This window comes from Phragmites australis, chromosome 20, assembly GCF_958298935.1.
Source record: "Phragmites australis chromosome 20, lpPhrAust1.1, whole genome shotgun sequence".
Taxonomy (NCBI): Eukaryota; Viridiplantae; Streptophyta; class Magnoliopsida; order Poales; family Poaceae; genus Phragmites; species Phragmites australis.
Genome location: NC_084940.1, coordinates 774,883 through 797,269, shown reverse-complemented (window position 1 = coordinate 797,269; position 22,387 = coordinate 774,883). Strand labels below are relative to the sequence as shown.

Genomic DNA, 22,387 nt, shown 5'->3' with positions numbered 1-22,387 from the left:
AGCTAGCCCCCAGCCCGTTGGCTCACTCACCGGCCCAGCCCAACACCCCAGCCACCTCAGGCCCCTAGCCCACCACGTCTCTACATGTGGCTGCCTGCTGCATCACATCTGTACATGTGGCCGCTGACGCGACGTCTCTCCGCCCATGGCTACCGCCTACCCGCCGCGTCATTTTCTCATGGCCACCGCTCCCCCCCCCCCCGGTGTCTCTGCCTGGCGCCGCACGCCTGAGCGTGTCAACACCCGTGGCCACCTACTCGCCCGTGTGCGTCTCTGCCCTTGGCCTTCGCCTACCTAGCGTCACCACCTGCCCACGGCCACCCCTTATGTCTCCGCCTGGCGAGCAGTGCCTACTCGGCACCTCTTCGCCCTTGGCCGCCGCTTGCCCGGTGCCGCCATCCGCCTGGTACCGGTGCCCACCATGCCACCTCTCTATTGTGTTGTTTTGACCTTGGCTCGCAGCTAGCTCGAGTCAGCAACGAGCACAAGTCGAGCTCATTTTTCAGCTCGATTATATAACCGATTTGAGCCGGCTCGTTTCTTTCCACCCCCACTTGCATCCATCCCCCTCCCCTCAGAAACAAAAGTCTTATAAGACCTAGTCTCATCCATTCTAAGGCTATACCCTAATCAAGATGTGGCATGTCCTAGAATGGAAGCACCAGCATGGAGGATTTGCCTTCCAAAATCCACGCATTTTGGAACCAATTCGGGAGAGGTGCATGGCAATCAAATAAGTTCGGCACCGAATCAGAAACAGAAAAGGGCCTTTCCCTTCTCTTGTTCGTGGGCAACATAGAAGACGTGCCATCTGGTTCTCAGGCCCATAACTGTCGAACAATGTGCTGATAGTAAGAAAGAGCCCAAACAAGTTGGAGATGAAACATTTTGCAACCCATTTAGTCGTATTTCGGCTCGTCTGGACGGGTCTCACAAGTAACGAGCTCACTCCAAGTCCCTACCAGCCCATCCGGATTCCTGGAGGCATGCACTCTGAATTGCACAATAGCTAGATGTGGAGAATTTTATATATATCAAAATATACATCCGTTCAAAAAAAATTGTAGGTATAGGCTACTATCGCCTGTTCAATAATTGAGAACAAGATCTCGCTCATTGAATGAGTGAGAACTTATAGGCCCCGGCGCTCAGTGCATTAAATAACTGGAGAAAATAACATCTCACCCACTCAGTAAACGAGAATTTGGTCTTGCCCGCTAAACGGGTGAGATCTTTGTAGCTGCGACATTGGACAGAGCCATCAAAATATCTCGCTCGATGAATGAGCGAGATCTTTTAGGTATTTAATCTGGATGCGCCAGTCCTGACGACGTCAGCCGCTCATTTTATACCAACACAACCTAGAGGAGAGGAGATGAGAGGAGGGGAGAGAGAAAAATTGTGCGGCGAATCCCTGCCGGAGGAAAGAGATATGCTTTTTTTTCTCTGATTTTTTTTTACAAATCTAAGTGCTAGATTTTGACATAGGTTAGATGCTAGATCTAGAATTTTTTTTACAAATTTGATAGGATAGCCACTAAACGTAGATTAGAATGTAGATATAGTTTAGCGATTAGATTATTTTTATATGTATATTTTAGCAATTAGATGTAGTATTTAGACATATATTAGCTAATAGATGTATGATTTGGATATAGTGTAGTCATAACTGGTTTGATAGATGTATAATTTAGTGGTGTTTGATGTAGCGGCTCGGGGATATTTTGTTGCAGTATAGATTACATGCTGGGTTATGTTTGTAATATTTTTTTTATTATAGATGTAGTTTTACATAATTATTTCTGTTCTGTTGCAATAATATTAGTGTTTTTATTGATAGTTGTTAGGTATATCAGATATATGTCAGTTTAGGATTTTTTATGGGGATAATAAAATATTATATAGTCTAGAAGGGGTAGTACTGTCCGTATTTCACTCAATGGACAAGGGTATCTCGATACCTATGCACACAAGCATCGTACACTTGTACGCTTAGTTGATGCGATGTTTCAAAATAGATTTCGAGATTCAAGGGATGACCATTAGTATTGTGGGCAACTGAGTGAGAGATGGTGTGTACTAGGAGGTATACCCATTCTAAGAAGATTCAGTGTGGAAGAGGTACATGTAGGATGTTATACATAGATGTTGGCCTCCTATGTTATTTGTGCAATGGAAGAATAAGAAGGTAGTGGGGGAGATGCAGGGTGGAGGGTATGCGGAGGAGGAGGGTGATGTCGATCTAGATTGTGCACATTCATCGGAGTATCCGACTGAACCGACCGGCAAGGCAGACGAGGAGGAACGAATCTCTTCTCTAATTGAACAAATGGAGTGGGATGATCTTCAAGCTAACGAATCCCTTGAGTATGACATCTCAAATGATGAGGATGATGCTCATGTTCCCACAAACTGGAACAATCTTAACTTCAACAATCTTGTGGTGAATGAGGGGAATCAGATGGCCTGAGATTATACGCGGAATGAGGTGTCCCAAGATGCTAGGTATCCTACCAGTCAGGCCATGAAGGATGCAGTGACTCAATGGATGACATAGTTTCGATGGCAGTTTTATGTTGTGAAATCAAGCAAGAAGGAATATGATGTCAAGTGTGTGAAGGCGAGTTATACGGCTTTAAGGGAAAGTGAGTTGACTATCGGGAGGTGTTGATTGTGGTCGACCATACTTGGATGATGGATGAACTCGAGCCCACCACATAAACATCACCTCAGCCTTTGTCGCCAATGTGATGTACGCCCAGATTGTGAATAACCTAAACTACGAACCAGAGTCTATAATTAGACAAATTGATGAGGAGTATAAGTATACTATCAGCTACAATAAGGTATGAAGGATGAAGAGGGAAAAAGTTGAGATAAGGTTCGGGACCTACGAAGCGTCATATGATAATTTGCTACAGGCCATTGCTCGAATGAACGTATTACGACATTGATAAGTACTCATTGTTGTCCAAACCTGTCAAGTACATCCTGAAGGGATCTTTTTTCGCATTAAGAGCATGTATCAAAACTTTCAAGCATTATTGGTCTATCCTTTGCATCGACGATATTTTTCTTACCGGCAAGTACATGGAACAAATTCTGATTGCTATTGAGGTTGACGGGAATAACCAAGTTCTATCGTTGGCCTTTCAATTGTGGAGAGTGAGAATACTAGCAATTGGTATTGGTTTCTGTACCGTGTGAGAATGATAATTGTTGGTGCTTAATTGAACATGTGCCTTATATATGATCGGTATGGTGGAATGCTCACGACAATTAAGGATCTGCAAAATGGAACAAACCTATTCGTCCAAGATTAAATCATATATTTGATACGGGTGCTTATATTTTTTAAAATCTAATCTCGATTGGAATAGTATATGTATATGTAGGTGCGTTCAGTGATCAAAACACGTACCACGTATATGAGATTATATCTCTAATCTTATTTAAATATGTGCTAGAATGTATCTATATATGCAACGTTCGACTTACATGCATGAGTACGTATGTGCGTCCTATTTGTATTTAAAAAACTAATGCCTTCCGGTGCAAGGCGCCCACGACGCCGGGCCAACGCCAAAGACAAGCAAGCTCCATCCCATGTACATTTGATCGATCGACCGATCGATGCGCGCGCGAGTACGGTGTTGCGCCACGCACCCGCGCGCCGAGCCGAGCCTGCAGCGGCCGCGCGTGCGCGCTCCGCGAGACTGCAGCCTGCAGGCATCTCCACCACGCCGGTTTGGGTACTGCAGTGTACTGCAGTGCAGATCTCTTTCCCGGGCCTTTTGCTTATGCATGCAAGGCTGCAGGATCGTGTGCAGGGTCAGAAAGAAAAGTTGGCAGAAGAGAGAAACGGATGCTTCATCGCACATCAGACCCATGCATGTAGTATCGGCCAGTGAAAGTGGAAGCAGACGAGCCTGACTCGTGATTCGTGACATGCAGAGAAGGTCAATAAATTTCACGCACTAGTAGTACAGTACGTAGTAGCAGTGGAGGCCATCTACGGGAGACACGCGCCGCAAATTCCGACGGCCGGGACCCCGTGTGTCCAGTCCATGCACGCTGGGTCCGGGGCAGAGCAGCACTTGTCGATGCCAGCGTGTCGTTTAATTCTGTGAGAATCCAGGAACAGTGGGAAAAATAACTCCACAGGAAGGCTGAATGGCTGATCCCTCGAGGCGTCTTGCGAGAGCTCGCCTTTCCACCGCTCCATCGGGGGCGGCCGCGACGGTTTGGGTTCAGGAAGGAACAGAAAAACGACGACGACAACAGCCAGTCGTGTCAAAACTTGGCAACAGGACGACGCAGGCCGTTTGCGCATGGTATCGCACGGCACACGTACGCGAGCGCCAGTGTGATTCGGCGACAAGATTTGTCGTCGACGGCAGGCCGCAGGTTGTCAACAGATGAACAAACACGACATGTCAGGGAGAAAAGTAATATCCTTTCAGTTGAAAAGGAAAATAAAACCAGTACGAGTAAAAAGAAAAATAAATCAGGGAGAAAACAATTAACCACTAATAAACTAAGGTTTATACACAAATTACTAGCTAGTCTCCAGATCATGTATACTCAAAGCAGTACTAGCCTCCGGTACAGGCTTATTAATCTGTACCCTGTCCGTCCAATGATGTACAGGAAAAGCTAAAGCCATGTGTAAAGAACCGTGACGTTATAAGAAAGGTTGAATTAGGATATTTAGAAATTTAAATTGACTCTAAAATTTTTATAAGATAAATTTATATCAATTTCTATCTAAATATATTCTAAGTTTATTTAGTGTGTCTATTCTATCGCTCAAGAGTATTGCAAACTACTGTAGCAAGGTAAATTGCAAGTATGTAAATATGGAAACATAAATAAAGTAGAGAGATAAACTCGACACAAGAGATTTTTATCTCGTAATATCGATGACATGAATGTCACCTCTAATCCACGTTGGAGCTCTACAAAGGATATCCTTCCGGTCGCTAAGTCTTTTCTGTTCACGGCTCTCGAGCTACTAAGTCACTAAGACAAGATATCAAGTACGATGAGCTACCAAGCCAACAAAGTAAGGTCTCATCACTAGCCTCTTGGAAGAATGAACATCAAGGCAAGGGTCACTTACCGTTGTGATCACTTTGGAGCTTGAGTCACCAAGGCAAGGGTCTTAGTATCCTCGTACACGTGTCTTGCCACGGCTCCACACTAAGTCGGTGGGTCAACAAGCTTGAGCCACCAAGGCCTAAGATGTTGACGAGTCACAATGACTCCAAGACGCTGATATACCACTTGGTACAAGCTAGGATTACTTCTTGATCTCTTTTTCAAGCTGCAACACCTAGCTACAACTCACTCTAGGCCTATAAGCACTAAACACTATCTGATCTTGTATTTAATTACCTTGGATGTTCACTTTAAGCACGTTAGTGGCATGGATGTCTTCTCAAGTGTATATGAGATTCCTCTAGACTCCAGCAACATGCCATGACTTCAAATGACTGAGTGAAAGAGTATTTATAGTCTCAAACCCGTCAATTAGTCATTTTCCCAATAGCTCAGAAAAGCTATTAACACCAAATGATCCGGTGAGAATAGTAGTACTAACACCAGATCAACAAACTCATAAACTAGCCGTTGGAACTCCACTCACTACCTCTGTGAACATCGGACAATCGTAAGGAGCACAAAACTTCTCCAAGATTGCAAAGCTAATGACTGAGCTGTTAAAAAAGAATGTCAAGTTTAAGTGGTATGAGGAATGTGAAGCAGCTTTCCAGACTTTGAAGTCTCGTCTCACCATGGTGCCTTCTAGTGCAACCAGATGTTCACAAGAGCTTCGATGTCTATTGCGATGCCTCTCGCTTTAGACCCGGTTGTGTTCTCATGAAGGAATGTGGTCGCCTATGCCTCACTCCAATTGAAGCCACATGAGGAAAATTATCGCACACATGATCTAGAACTTGCAGCAGTAGTGCACGCCTTGAAGATTTGACATCACTATCTCCTCAGAAATGTGTAAAATATTTATACTGACCACGAGAGCCTCAAGTATATTTTCACCCAAGCCTACCTCAATATGAGTCAAAGGAGGTGGCTCGAGTTGATCAAGGACTATGAGTTGGAAGTCCACTATCACCCGGGTAAGACGAATGTTGTCGTCGATGCCTTAAGCCGTAAGGCTCAATGTAATTGTCTTAAGGTTTCGCCAGGAACTGCCACACTTTGTGAAAATTTCAGAAGGTTTAGGCTTGAGATGTGTCCAGAGGGATTTCTTGCAAATTTGAAGATCAAATCCACCCTTCTGGATGAAATCAAGGAAGCTCAGAAGCAAGACAAAGGCATGGAGAAGATACGTGATAAGATCAAGGAGGGACAAGACAAATGCTTCACCTTGGACGATGAAGGTATCTTATGGTTAGAGAAGAGGTTAGTGGTCCCTAAAGTCCCGAAGCTGAGGAAGAAGATTCTGGATGAAGCTTATGGTTCCTTGCTATCCATTCATCCTGGGAGCACAAAAGTACCAAGGCCTTAAACCCAATTTTTGTGGACTCGCATGAATTGAGAAATCGTTCGATATGTTGCTGAGTTTGATGTCTGTCGAAGGGTGAAGGCCGAGCACCTTAAGCTGGCCGGTACACTCCAGCCTTCACCTATAACCTCTGGAAATTGGAGGAAATCAGCATGGAATTCATTACCGAATTGCCGAAGACTTCTAAAGGCTATGACTCAATTTGGGTTATTATGGACCGATTGACAAAGTCCACTCATTTTCTTCCTGTCAAGATCACATATTCGGTCAAGCAATATGCGAAGTTGTACCTCGCTAGGATTATTTGCCTCCACGGAATTCTAAAGAAAATCAACTTGATCCAGAGCCTTCATGAGGCAATGTGAACCGAGCTCTTCCACAACACCGCATACCACCCTCAGACCGATGGCCAAACCGAGAGTGTGAATCAGATCTTAGAAGATATGTTACGGGCTTGTGTTCTCACGTATGGCAAGGGAAATTTGCTTGCCATTTACGAAATTCTCCTACAACAACAATTATCAAGCAAGCATTTAAATGTCACCATTTGAAGCTCAATACGGCCGAAGATGCCGAACGCTGTTGAATTGGTCCAAATCCGACGAAAGAGTTTTTCTAGGTTTAGATTTGATCAAAGAAACAGAAAAACATGTTTTGGCTGTTCACAAGTGTCTCCACTTGAGAGATGAGCTTGGTGACTTCGGGATCCATCTCTTCATTGTTTGAGGTTCTTTGCTCATCATCTTCATCTTCATCTTCATCATCTTCGCTTGAGTTTGACTCCTGCTCTTGTCTCCTCATCTTCGTCTTCATGTGTGGGCATGGTGCTTGCTTGCTTGTGAGAGCAAGATTCTTGGTGTTGGATGAGGAAGAGGCTTCCACACTAATGTTCATGGTCATCTCATGGGCGGTGATCTTGCCGAGCATTTGTCTTAGAGTAATCTTCTTGATGTCATTATTATCATAGATAATGGAGAGTTGTACTTTGAAAAAAGAGTTTGAAATATTTTTTTCACCACTTGACATCATCAATTGGCATCAAACCTAGCCCATTTGTTTCATTGACAAGAATATTTAAACTTGAGTACATGTCATTAGTACTTTCATGGGCAAATTGTTTGATACTATTTACCTTAGGAACAAGCACATGATATTTCTCATTGTACATATTCTTTGTGCCTTCATATATTTCAATGAGACTATTTCAAATATCATGTGCATTAGTGAGAGAATAAACACGATTAAATGCATCAACATTTAAAGATGATAAAAGGATACTCTTTGCCAATGCATCTAATTGTCTTTTCTCTTTTGATGATGCGAAGTCTCATCCCTTCCTCGATGACTCTCCAAACATTTAGACCATTGGCTTGTAAAAAACAACATATTATAATTTTTCAACATGGGGAATTTATGCTATCAAAAAATGGAGCACTATGTGTATCAATCCTAACCCCGGACGTCACAACTTTAGGATGTTAAGCCTATTAAGAGCACGAGGCTCTAATACCAATTGTGAGGAATGGTGACATCTTAAGAGGGAGGGGTGAATTAGAACACTTAGAAACCTAAAATAAATTGGCTCCAAAAACTTCACAAGATAAATCAATATCAATTTCTATCTAAATGTGCTCTAGATTTATCTAGTGTGTCTACGTTACCACTCAAGAGGATTGCAACCTACTCTAGCAAGGTAAATTGCAAGTGTATAAATGTGAAAATATAAATAAGGTATAGAGACAAACTTGGCATAAGGGATTTTTATCCCGTGGTATCGATGACATGAATAGCAACCCTAATCCATGCTGGAGCTCCACAAAGGATATGCTCTAGGTTGCTAAGTCTCTTCCAGTCATGGCTCTTGAGCTACCAAGTCACTAAGACAAAATCTCAAGCACGATAAACCACCAAGCCACCAAGACAAATTCTCATCACTAGTCTATCTTCCGATCACTTGCCATCATGATCATTTCGGAGCTTGAGCCACCAAGGCAAGGGTCTCCGTGTCCCTGTATACGTATCTTGCCACCGCTCTACACCGAGTCGGAGGGTCAACGAGCATAATCCATCAAGGCCTAAGATGCCGGTGAGTCACCAAGATTCTAAGGCATCGACGTACCACTTGATACAAGCTAGAATCACTCCTTGATCACTTCTTCAAACTGCAACACCTAGCTACAACTCACTCTAGGTCTATAAGCACTAAACACTCTCTGATCTTGTGCTTAATTGCCTTGTATGATCATTCTAAGTACTTTGGTGGCTTGGATGTCTTCTCAAGTGCATATGAGCTTACTCTAGACTGCAGCAGCATGCCACGCCTTCAAATAACTGATTAAAGGGGTATTTATAGCCTTAAACCCGCCAACTAGCCGTTTTCCCAACGACTCAGAGAAGCTGTTAACACCGAATGATCCAAGAGAATAATAGTACTAACACCGAATCATCCGGTGAGTACAAACTCAGAAACTAGTCATTGGAACTCCATTCACTACCTCTGTGAGCATCGAACCATCTAGTGAGTTAAATCTTCTCTTATTTTCCCTAGAAATGCTCTGGTACAACTATCTCTGAGGACACCGTACTATTCAGTGATTTGATCTTCGTTCTTCAGCACTTGATGTCGCCTCTGCAAGAAATGTTTCGATGTCATACTTTTGTGTGCACAAACCAAGTACTGGATCTTCTGGTGGGTTGATCTTCAGTCTTCTGCACTCGCATTCTTCTCTGTAAGAAATGCTTCGGTGTTACCATGTGCACATCACTAGACTTTCTAGTGAGATCCTTAGCCTTTTCGTTCTTTATCAAAAATACTCCGGTGAGTTTAACATATAGAGCATCAGACTATTCAGTGAGGCTATCAATCTCTGTACATAATGCTCCGATGAGTACAAACTCATCTGCACTGGACCTTTTGGTGAGGTCAATTCTCCTGGCACTTCTCCAATTCAATCAGATTTTGCTCTGCTGCGGTACCTTATTGATGTATTGCATCTATAAGACCTACTAACATATATTATTGATAAACATATTAGTTCCAATAACTATGCTATCATTAATCACTAAAATCAACATTTTATCTAATAAGACTATTTTCGCTATACTATATATTTAGTTATTTGGATTCCTCGTAAACCCCACCTACATCTCCATTCAAAATTTCTTATCCTACTTTTGGCCAAACTAGTATAATTGTACGTTCATACCACAAACATTTTCCTGTGAAAGCCGCCCTGTGGGGTGACAGTACTACAGTACTACGCAGCGAACGCAGGCCTACCTAGTCTCTCTCTTCACGTGGACAATCCTTCTGACCTTCACCCTAGCTTGTTCTGTAGCATTCCCTAGCTGTCTTTCTATGTGCCCACATATGTATATGGGAATCCATCCTTTATGTATAGATGAGAGAGAGACAGAGAGGCATAACATAAGCTCAGAACAGTGCAGATCGAACTGTTGCAGGGACAGCAAAGTCAAGCAGCTAAGGAACAGTCACGGAAGCAAGCCGCCGTATTAGGCACTGGGATGTGCGCGTAATTTGGTCGATCTGCTTGTAGCTTCATGTCCTGTCGATCCTGTGCTGTCCCGATCGAGTCCTGATGACCTAGCAAAGCTCACAATTAATGCACTGCCCCCTTTGAACTTTGAAAGCAGCACGACCCAGAGAAGAAACCAACATGATATATCCTGCTTGGATTCTAGTCCGGTCCGGCCTTCGCATGATGAACTTCAGAACTTGACATCAAGGGAGACCATCTCCAGGCAAAATCAAGCACATGAAAACACTACGAAATTGTACGAATAACAAAATCAAGTCGCAGCCCTGGCTAGATCGACTACAGTGCTACCCATTAACGCATGAAGAACACATAAATTAACTAAGTTGCATGAACAAAACTAGATTAAGTTCACTTGAGTTCATAGACTTAAGTACTTAACACTCCTCGATCTCTCCCTTGATCACTACCTTACCTTGCATGCACGTGCATGCTCTTCTGTTTATTGACTTCTTGCATGTTCTTATTTTGTTTGTCGTTCATTCTCTGATCGATCACTTCATCTGGGCCGGGTCCAGTGCACCGATGTGGAGCCCGGGCGGAGCCATAGCCGAGCCCCTGCCGACGCCGAGGAAGTCCCTTGTGCTCAGCTTGCCGTCGTCCACGCCCCCGAAACCTGCGGCACCGGAGAAGCCGCCGCCGCCGCCCGCCAGAGAATTCATGATGAGGTCATGGAAGTGCGTTTCGTGCGCCGTCCTTTCTCCTGCAGCCCTGCTATCCCCCTGATGACCACCGGCACCGAAGCCGGCGGCACGGAGCAGCACGCTCGGACCGTTTTGGCTGCTCGATGTCGAGCCCATCTGAGCCGCCTTGAGTAGGAGCGCCGTCGCTGAGTTCTGCGGCAGGCCGGCCGACACAGATGTGTTGTACAGGGAAGGGAAGCTGCAGCTGAGGTGGTTCCCCAGGGACGAGATCACGCTACCCTGCCCAGCGTTGCTGCTGCCGCCGCTGCCGTTGAGCTGGTCTAGGAAGACAAGGTGCTCGTCCTGGCCGCGGGCCGCGCCGCTGCTGTTGCCAGAGAAGAACCCAAGGTTCAGGAGGTTACCGTTGCTTTCCGGTTGCTGGTGCTGCTCGGGGAGTTGCACTTGCATCAGGCCGTGGAAGGCCGGCTTGCCGTGGAGCAGAGAGCCCTGGCCGCCCTGGGAGTGGTCACCGTCCTCGGAGAAGTTCTGGGCGGGAGAAGGAGCGCCGCTGCCGCCGAGGAAGAACGACGAGGAGGCCGACGCCTGAGAGCGAAACATGGAGGAGCCCGAGGACGATGGCATGATGTGATTGAACTGCGCGGTTGCTGCTGCTGCTGCTGAAGAGGACTCTGCTTGGTCTGCAAAGGCAGGCATCTGCGGGGCCGCGCCGGAGAGCCCGAGGGCCATGCTGCAGGAGCCGACGTAGAGGCCGGCGCCCAAGGGTGGCATCTGCGCGCTCTCACGAGCCAGCGCGTCGCAGAAAGCGCGGTGGGTGATGAAGCTGTCCCTCCTGCATGCGTACGCGAAAAAAAATCAAAATCTGAACATATTTAGCTCAGTGTGGAAGAGAACAGCTTTAACTTACCAAACTTTCCAGGTATAATTCAAATTTAATTGAAAATAAATTCTGGAATATTCACATAGTTTATGAATAAATAATATGTCAATGCCATATGGATATGCAAATCCAATCCCAAGATATACACTCCCCGCAATCTAAATTACATGTTGTTGTAGGCTGTGAATCTTTACAAATAGACACTACCACATAGAGGGGTCATCACAAATGGTTCTTATTTTATTAGATTTTGGTTTTGCTGTTTGAGGCAAGTAGCAACATTGTATTTTCCACCTAATACCATGTTGATTACTTACTGGCAGTGAGACATGAATATGTATGCAATTATTTGGGACAACTATAAATATCAAAAAGCAAAATAAGAAATTAATCTTGTATTTATTATGTATGCATGGAGCTAAAATCATATATACAAAACGTTGAGTACTAGAGAGAGTAGTGGCAGTAGAAATCAGCACAACACATTTTAGTTAAATAAAACTAATATACAAAATCTTGAATATCTAAAAATTAAACTACACTACTTAATTTGGAATTTATATATCTAGTAGACCAGATTTTGTTTCGGCAGTAAGGCTACTTATTTATGGTGTAAGAATTTAACAAATGGCAGGAAGCTACTTATTTATGGAGCTAGCAGAATAATTCCACATCTGTGCTACTATATTTATTAGCGAATCCAATGGGATATATCTACTCTTTAAGTGTACTGATAAATTTCTGGAGTAGCACTGCAGGTAGAGTAAACAAACACCATGGCATGTAAATGGGGTACAACTAATCACTGATCATATCCCATGCCCAAAACATTTCACTGAATACAAACTGTGTGCAGCAGTAAGAAGGCCAGGCAAATCAAAAAAGAAAAGAAAATGCAAGAGCAAGGATGACGCAGAACTAAATCAAAATCAGCCCAAGATGAAGCCATGCATGCACTCTAATGGAGCTATGCACTACATACCAAGACAAACAGAAATGACACCAGACCAGAGCACAGAAATGCAGGCTTGTGACATGTGAAAACGAGCGAGATGGAAATGATTAACCGGAGCCGGAGGGGTCAAAGCCAGCCGGCGCCCTAGCAGTGCGCGTGCGCGCGCAGTTCTGGCGAGTTGCCATGCATCACATGAGAGAAGGCTGGCTACGATGGCTGATTGCAAGAGGGCAATGTCATCACGTGAACAGGTGGGGATGCCGAGGAGAGAGAGGGTACTGTAGGAGGAGCTGCTCCCACGTGAATTGCTCTTGTCGGGAGGGGACTGGAGATATGCGAGCAGCACACTTCCTGACATGGTCATTTGAGGGGAGTTCATCTTTTTCACCTCGGAATCCACGCCGTCCAGCCTCTCTCTCTCCCATCTCCCGCGCGTAAGAATCCTATACGAGGCCCAGCAAGAGGAAGCTACACACGCAGAGACCCTTCGCTACTGACAACCCTAACCCTAGCAAACGCACACCCATCACATCACCTCTTCCTCATCAACCAAATAATCATGACACAATCATGCAAAACAATTTATAAAGAACGAAATGTAGGAAGAAACAACAAGAATCTGCACGTACGTACGTGTATTCCAGGAAAAAAACTATATGTTTTGATGGAGGAAACGATCGAAAGGGATTGGAATGGACGGACGGACGTACGCACCTGGAGAAGAGTGTGCCACAGTCGCATCGGTACTCGCGGGTGCCGCAGGTCTTGGAGTGCGCCTTCCAGTCGGACTGCACGGCGTAGCGTTTGTTGCACTTGTCGCACTTCCACTTCTTCTCGCCGTGCTTGCGGCTGTAGTGCTTCTTGATCCCCGTGAGGTCGCCCAGCGCCCGGGACGGGTCGTGGTGCACGCACGTCGGCTCCGGGCACAGGTACACCCGCCGCCGCGCCTCCTTGGGATTCTTCTGCTTCAGCTTCCACGGCAGGTTGTGCCCGCGCCGGTGCAGCTGCAGGTTCTGCTCCCGCGGGAACCCCTTGTTGCACACCTCGCACACGAAGCGGTTCGTCGCTAGCAGCGTCCGCGGGGACAGCGCGATCACCTCCGCATCGGGGCCTGCACGCACGACGTATCAGCCGATAAATAACACGACAAAGGAAATCTTCCGATTGAACGAACACGCTCATCAAGTGCTAGGGTTTTATGCATCATTTATAGATTGGGAAGGGCTAGGGGACTTGCTTGGATTGCTTGGCTGGTTCCTCTTCTTCTTCGGCGCGGCGGCGGCGGCGGCAGGAGTGGGTGCGGAGTTTTGCTGCAGCGACGAACCTTGTGGCTGCATCTGCGTGTCGCCGAGCCCAAAGAAGGGCACGGATGAGGCGGCCGCCATCGCAAGAAAACAACACAGACCAGCAGCTTGCTTACCCCCCCCCCCCCCTAGCTTCCTTGCCTCTTTGGCTCACTCGATCAGCAGGTTGTGCTGTAGCTACCTTCCTTTGTTGGACTCAGGTGACCGACCAGTCCAGGTCACGGAGGCGACATGGAGCTGTGTATCTATCTGCCTCGCTTCCGGCGTCTTCTGTGAGATCTGATCTAAAGGACAAAGAGGAGCAAGAAACGAAAACAGAGAAGAGCTGTGTGAGAAAGAGATAAATATGACCAATATTTAGCGGTAAGCTAGCAAAGGATCCGTGCATATATGCCACAAGACAGACCAAGCCAAACGCCCCATCCTTGTGCAAAAGAACAAAGCAAGGGAGATGACAAACAAGTTGCACTCACACGCACACGCACGGAAGAAATCAAAAGAGGAGAAACTATCAGCACCGTTCCAAGCTCAGAGAAGAGGGCGGAGAGAAATGGCTCAAACGAGGAACACAGAGAGAAATTGGGGAAAGGCAGACGCTTGGAATCGGAGGAGATGACCCTCCGCAAACCAACCAACAAACGCTTGAAAACAACAAGAGGAACACACCAGACGAGAGGATCGATTAAAATAGCGCAAGATGAATCACAGAAAAGGCGAGGAATTTACGCGAGAAGCTAGCAAACAGGAAGCGAGCGAGCCCTACCGCTTGTTGCTTTCCCCTTCGCCTCTTCCGAGCTCCCCTGGCCTCCGCTGCTTTGGATTTTAGGATATCTCCCGCTGAGGGAATAGTAGTGGGAGTGGTTGCGAGCGTTGCTGCCTCTCGCCAATATATGCATCCTGGAGAGAGAGAGAGAGACAACGACTGTCAGGTGGAGGGGTCACACGGCCCACGCGGCGTGTGGGGGCAAGTGGGGCCCACAGGTCGTGCACCTCTCTTGCGAAAAGAAAGAAAAAGAGAAGCAAATATTCTGAGGTACCTATCGAGGCCGTCCACTCGATAGTTAGGGTAGTGTTTGTATACGTGGAACCAGAAGAAATTGTCATCTGCGAGAATGGCTAGTTCACACCTTCCACATCTCTATCCTGTTGGTTAGCTGGGCGGCATATGTATGTACATATATGTATTTATTTATTGCTTTGCTATTTTTCTTTGCCAGTGAGGGGAGCGAGGGTATAGTAATGGACGCAATGCAAGCAATGGCATGGCATATATAGCTACCGGATGCATCAGTAATGACAGATGATCGTCACTGACTTGGTTGGATTGTTTAGTATGCTGGTAGTGGTATGCCGCACACTTGTGCAATGGAAGAGCCAACACCATTCACATACAGAAGCAATTGGCCCAAGTTCCTAAACCGGAACCATGAAACCATCCATAGGTCCTTAGACGGTGAACTTCAAAAGAATGGAGAGAGAGACAACGATTGTTAAGTGGATGGGTCGCACGGCCCACATGGCGTGTGAGGCCAGCGGGGCCCATTATTCATGTGCCCCTCTCGTGAAGAAAATAGTAAAAATTTGGAGGTACCTATCACCGTAGCGTCTATCGTCGATCCGATAGCTAGGTGGTGTTTGCATACGTGGAACTAGAAGAAATCACCGCCTGAGAGAATGGCAGCTAGTTCACACCTTCCACCATAGTCTTTGTCGTGCTGGTTAGCTGGGCGACGTATGTTTGTACGTATATGCATTTATTTATTGCCTTGCTATTTTTCTTTGCCAGTGAGGGGAGCAGGGGTATACTAATGTACACGATGCTGGCAATACACGTGGCATGTATAGCTAATGGATGCATCAATAGTGACAGATGATGCATCACTGGCTTGGCTAGATTGTTTAGTACGCTGGTAGTGGCATGCAGCGCACTAGTGCAACGGAAGAGCCAGCACCATTCACATGAAAAGGCAATTAGCCCAAATTCCTCCAACAAAACCAGGAAACCATCCATAGGTCCCTAGATGGTGAAGTTTAAAAGAATGGAGAGAGAGAGAGAGAGAGAGAGAGAGAGAGAGAGAGAGAGAGAGAGAGAGAGAGAGAGAGAGAGAGAGAGAGAGAGAGAGAACGAATGTCAAGTGGATGGGTCACACAGCCCACACAGTGTGTGGGGCCAGTGGGCCCCACAAGTCGTGCTCCCCTCTCGTGAAAAAGGAGAACAAAATATTCTGAGGTACCTATCAAGGCGCCATCCATTGTCAATCCGATAGCTAGGGTGGTGTTCGCATATGTGGAACTAGAAGAAATTGCTTCGTGAGAGAATAGCGGGATATTTCACACCTTCCACCCCCATCTCTTCCGTGCTAGTTAGTTGGATGGCGTATGTATGTATATGCATTTATTTATCGCCTTGCTATTTTTATTTGTTAGTGAGGGGAGCGGAGGTATATTAATGGACACAATGATGGTAATCAGGGGTGGATCTAGGGGCTGGGGCGGATCCCTTCCTAGCTCCTCTGCATCCACTATTGCTAGCAATGGTGTGGCATATATAGCTATTGGATGCATCGTGCATGCATCAATAGTGACAAATGATGCATCACTAGCTTGACTGGATTGTTTAGAACGCTGGTAGTGGTATGCAGCATGCTGGTGCAATGGAAGAGACATCACCATTCACATGCAGAGGCAATTAGCCCAAGTTCCTCCGATGGAACCATGAAACCATCCATAGGTCCCTAGATGGTGAAGTTCAAAAGAAGGTGGTAGTGACAAACAACCATGGTAGCTAGGATGATAGTAGAAAATGAGGAAGACTCAGGTAACTCATTTTCCATTATGCATAGTAGCAAAGGTGGGTGGGACCATATTTTTTTAGGGGAATATTTCGGTGCATCTATCATAATACATGCGTGTAGGTTGATCCTGGCCAATCCGACGACAGTTGTGCAACATATATTTCTCCTACTTGTAATAAAAAAAATGGTGCATAAGAGTATATATGATCGCGCCCACACCTTCTGCCCTAATCTCTATGGAGTGGTTGGAAAATGCACTTCCACAAGTCGCTTACATGCAAACGGTGATTTATCTACAACATCCATATTTACATTGAGATGTGTGCACTGCACATGTAACACATGTGCACTATACACATATGCAATGCACAATGAGTGGTGGGATACGCCACTTGACCCACATGCCATTTAATTTGGGGAAAACTTTATTGTGGAGTGGTTAGCTGTGTGCGGGCAATGTCTGTGTGCATGTACATATGCATGCTTCTATTCACCGCCTTTCTTTTGGGTATGTTGGCAGCAGCATGAACTACATTGATTCCGCAGTGGCGAAGGCAACCGGATCACACGCTGAGGTTGTCAACACTAGTTTGTTGGATGCGATCAAGGTTTAGAAGAAGGTATGTGATGGCGATGAGAAACCATGCATGCTCGATGGCTAGGACACGTACGATAAGAGGAATTGAGGAAGAAGAGATAACATGCTAGCTTTTTCGTGGTGCACAATGGTGGGATGTGTGTGGGACGACATGATTTCATCGGGTTGAGAAAACGATTCGTATGTAGAGTGATTGTGCGGGCCACACAGGTTGTGGGGGCGTAGGGTACTCTCGGTGCAAATCAAAGGGGTAGTATATATTCTGGTGTATCTATATATCGTAATGCACACTTTGTAGGGTAGATCCGAGCCGACTGCTTGCACGTGCATGGCCTTCTCTCATGCTTGGAACTAGATGAAATTGGCGTGTGTGAGAGCTCGGTTCACACCTTCGACCACAAGCTATAGGTCTTTCATACCGCAGCTAGATGTATGGTGTATATATGCATGCATGCATGCATGCACATGTATATATTTCACGCCATTCGTGAGGAGAATTAATGGGCAGGGTACATATGTGTGGTGCACGGTGATGGCTTAGGCGTGGCGCATGGTAATCGATTCTTTATTTGAGGAACAAAAGATTAATTGTTGAACATACATACCAATCATGTAGTTAGAATAGGCCATAATCTCCCATGCACGATCACCAAGGTTTTTCTCCTTCTCTTTTTCGTTGTTTCCGTCAGACAACAACTAGACTCATACCACTGGATTGAAAAGAATGCATGACCATATTCATTTGGGTGTACCGTATGTAAAAGTCATTATCTTCTTTTCTCTGATCCGGAACGATAACCACTGTCTCCCATGACATGCTCATGAGAGGCCGAAAGAAGTGAACGACAACAGAACAAAGCGTACTGCAGATGGCACCCATTTTTTATTTGGAAATGTGTGCATGCATACGTACGTAGTTGTGTACATGACACTATAGAAACGGGCAAACGGCACAAATGCGTCCTTGTGTACATGACAGACGTGAACAAATACACCAGCTTTATTATTTCACAAGTGCTCTAACAATCTATACCATTATAGAAACACCCTTCATTGTCCTTTTATTATTGTCAGTTCTTATAAAAACTGGTGGTAATTTATCCGAAAAAACCGGTAGTAATAATCGATTAATTATCACTCCAGGTTAAACTGGTAGTGATACTATCACTGTTAGTTTTTCTAAAAACCGATAATGATATTTAACTTATTATTGCTGATTCTTGAGAATAATTGATAGTGACAACATCACTATCAGTTTATTACATGAACCAATAGTGAATCATGTCCCGCCTGTCTCGTGTAAGCCCCCACCCTGTTACCTCTCTCCCTCGATCTCTCCTCATTTCTCCAACGCCGCTCCTCCTTCCCCCCCCCCCTCTGGTCCAGTCTCCACCCCTCCGAAGAGCTCACCAGTGGCGAGAGGGAGTGGGGAACCACCCACTCTCTCTCTCTCTTTGTATGTCTCTTCATGTAGGGAGCCTAGCAGTTGTGGAGCTCCATGGAGGGAGCCCCAAATCCATGGACGAATCATAGCGGTGGTGGAGATCCAATCCCATGGTGACCGTGGGATCTACGACGAGCTCCTCCATGGCTGTATCCCTCGGGATCCAATCCCCCAGCACGCATGGAGATCCAATGCTATGACGGCCTTGGGATATACATCGAGATCCACTGCTGACCTTGATGTAAAAGGCGAGCCTCATCAACCAGCTCGACGACGATGCGCGGGCTGGCGTGGATGGTGGGTGCGTTGTGGTGGTGACGGTGGAGCTAGCTCAAACTAGGGCACACGCGATGATAGCAGAGGCAAGGGGCACGACAGGGCAGACAGGAGGGTGGGGGTTCGGTCGGTCGGCATGGAGGGATGTCAGGTCACTGGATCCTGCTTCTCCTAGGTCGACGTCAAGGTCTTCTGGGTATGCCTTGATAATATCTTCTTTGTGTTGTTGGTCCTTCGAAATATCCTCTATTTGTTGTGAATCTTCCATGATCTCTTCATTGCGTTGATTTCCCTTGAATTTTTGTATTTTATACAATCAAAATGGGGTTAACATTTAGACACCAAGTGACATTTATGATAAAATAATGATAATATATCCACTATATTTAATATAAAAGATGTATATAACTAGCATCATATGCAGGGTAGATGCGAGGGTGGGGTTCGGTTGGTCGGTGTGGAGGGACGTTGGGTCATCAGATCCTGCTTCGCCTGGGTGGACTCCAATCCTACTAAGATTCGAGATGGACCCACTTCAATACGTAACATGCTAGGTTTCCTAACACTCCCCCTTGGGCACTTCTCGCGGAATGCATATGTCTCATCAAAACTCCCCAAAAACCCAGTGGGAAAAATTAGGAGAAAGAGTACATAGCTCGCGACATGGTCACACGAATTGCCTCATTAAAAACCTTGCCATGAGAAACTTCAGGAAAACTCATATAAGGAAAAAAGAGTACAATTCACCCAAATGCTTCAAGTAATCTTCATGATTAACCTTGGGTACTTAATCTTCTTGACTAAGATTTAATTCTTCTTATCGGTGTTATGTGAAATATCTCCCTCTGAACTGTGCAACTCTCTAAGCCTCATCATCCCAATGCCACGAACACATCTTTCAAAACTAGATGCAAGGAGAGATTTAGTGAATAAATCTGCAAGATTTTCACATGACTTGGTATGCATTACCTTTATTTCATTCATTTTATGCAATTCATGAGCATAAAAGAACTTGGGGTTGATATGTTTCGTTAAGTTGCTTTTCACATATCCCGTTTGCACTTGTGCGACACATGCAGCATTATCTTCATAGATAATGGTAGGAGTGTTAGTAGTGTTCAAGCCACATGACTGCTGGACGTGACTGATCACTCTTCTAAGCCATGCACATTCTCGTGCGGCTTCATATAGAGCTATTATTTCTGAGTGATTCGTCGAAGTAGATACAAGACTTTGCTTCGACGATTTCCAGGATATTGCAGTTCCACCACATAAGAAAACATAGCCAGTCTGTGATTTCGCTGTATGCGGGTCTGACAGGTACCCAGCATCTGCGTATCCAACCAGACTTAGATCCTGATTCTTTCTGTAGAACATGCCTAGATCTTTGCTACCTTGCAAGTAGCGCAGAATATTCTTCAAGCCCTTCCAATGTCTTTTAGTGTGCTCTGCACTGTATCGTGCAAGTAGGTTTACTGCAAATGTTATGTCTGGCCTAGTGCAATTAGCCAGATACATCAGCGCACCTATTGCACTTAAGTATGGGAATTCCGGTCCCAATACTTCCTTCCCCTCTTCTCTAGGTCTATAGGGATATTGATCTGCTTGTAATGATCTTCCGACCATAGGGGTTTTAGCAGGAAATGATTTTTCAAAACCAAACCGCTCTAACACCTTCTGAGTGTAGTTTGATTGATGTACAAAGATTCCATCTGCCACATGCTCTAGCTGCATGCCCAAGAAAAATTTGGTTCTACCCAAATCTTTCATTTCAAATTCAGACTTCAGGTATGAACTTGCTTCTTCAATATCTTCTTCTGTACCGATGATGTTCAGATCATCTACATATACAGATATTATGCAAAATCCATTCTGGGACCTTCTTATGAATACACAGGGACAATCCGTCCATTTTGTGTAGCCTCGTTTTCCAAGAAATTCACTCAAACGATTGTACCACATTCTACCTGATTGTTTCAACCCATACAGCGACTTCTTCAATTGTACGCTATAAAGGTGTCTATTTCCTCTATCCTGATTCGGCAATGGTATTCCTTCAGGTACCTTCATATAAATGTCCGAATCTAGGCTCCTATAAAGATATGCGGTCACAACATCCATCAATTTCATTTTCAACTCCAGGTTGACTGCCATTGAGATTAAATATCTAAAGGTAATGCTACCCATTACCGGGGAATAAGTTTCTTCATAATCAACGCCTGGTCGTTGAGTGAAACCATGTGCCACTAGTCGTGCTTTGTACCTCACAATTTCATTCATTTCATTCCTCTTACGACAAAAAACCCACTTAAATCCGACTGGTTTGATGTGGAGAGGTGTGCGGCATACTGGTCCGAAAACCTTTCTTTTATTCAGGGATAACAGTTCAGCTGTTATTGTCTTCTGCCAGTCTTCCCAATCTGATCTCATTCTACATTCAGCAAGCGATGCAGGCTCAGGGTCATGATTTATGACTGTGGCAATTTTATTTGTGAAGTATGTGTCGACTATTGTGGTTGCTCTATTCCAGGATTCCCCTGAATTCACATAGTTTATTGCTATTTCATCATGGGCTGCACTTTCAGGTGCTTCTTCATCTTGCTCTTCATGATTTGGGGCAAGAGCCTTTAGTTTACCATCGTCGATTTCAGTGCGCGCATTTTCGCTGGTTTCTTCCTGCGTGGGAAGATTCAAATCTGGTATGCCTACTTTCTAAGGTTCCATACCATCGCTAGGTCTCAAATGGCTCCCCTTCTTTTTCCTTTGGGGCACTTTTGTGATCGGCTATGGTAAGCTCTCATTTCCCACTTTCGCCAGACGTCTCCGGCTATTTGGGACTTGAGTAACCGGATTTCTTGTCCTTTTATTATTTTTCGGAGCTCCTAGGACAAGATGAGGGGTATCTTCTTTTGGTACTTCCACCCTCTCCGATGCATTGCATGCAGGCACATGCGACTTAGTCACGCTCTACAAATCACAAAAATGATCAGACAGATTGTTTGCTAATTTCTGTAAGTCGATGATTTTCTGTACTTCATCATTTGCTTCACTAGTGCGAGGATCATGTGCCGCAATTCCTTCAGCCTGCCATATAATTTCCTGGCATTTCTCATCTAAGGGTTTATTTCCTCCCCATAATGACGGAAAATTATTTTCATCAAAAATGCAGTCAGCGAAGCGGGCCGTATGCAGATTTCCAGTTGCTGGTTCTAAATATTGGATTATGGATGCAATCTCATAACCGACATAGATTCCAACTTTCCGCAAATGCCCCATAGCAGTCCGCTGTGGCGGCGGTATCGACACATAAACCATACATCCAAATTTGCGTAAATGGGAAATCTTCGGGATCACCCCTTGCACTAGTTGCATAGGTGAATGGATGTTGTAGGAGGAGGGTCTGTAATTAAT

General features: G+C 45.2%; 1 protein-coding gene across 4 annotated transcripts; it reads right to left on the bottom strand.

Annotated features, from left to right (window-relative positions):
• Window positions 1–10,262: 10,262 nt before the first annotated feature.
• LOC133901787 (protein indeterminate-domain 5, chloroplastic-like) lies at window positions 10,263–14,766 on the bottom strand. Of its 4 annotated transcripts, none has more exons than XM_062343282.1 (4): window positions 14,627–14,766; window positions 13,797–14,147; window positions 13,274–13,670; window positions 10,263–11,556 (listed from the first exon to the last, which is right to left on the bottom strand). In XM_062343282.1, exons 2-4 carry the CDS (start codon window positions 13,942–13,944, stop codon window positions 10,578–10,580), a joined length of 1,524 nt encoding a protein of 507 aa, XP_062199266.1. In that variant the 5' UTR covers window positions 13,945–14,147; window positions 14,627–14,766; the 3' UTR covers window positions 10,263–10,577. The 4 variants fall into 4 exon arrangements, with proteins under 4 accessions (XP_062199266.1, XP_062199265.1, XP_062199267.1 ...); XM_062343281.1 differs by having other exon boundaries at window positions 13,797–14,142; window positions 14,627–14,751; XM_062343283.1 differs by lacking the exon at window positions 14,627–14,766 and adding an exon at window positions 14,337–14,543.
• Between the last annotated feature and the right edge of the window lie 7,621 nt (window positions 14,767–22,387).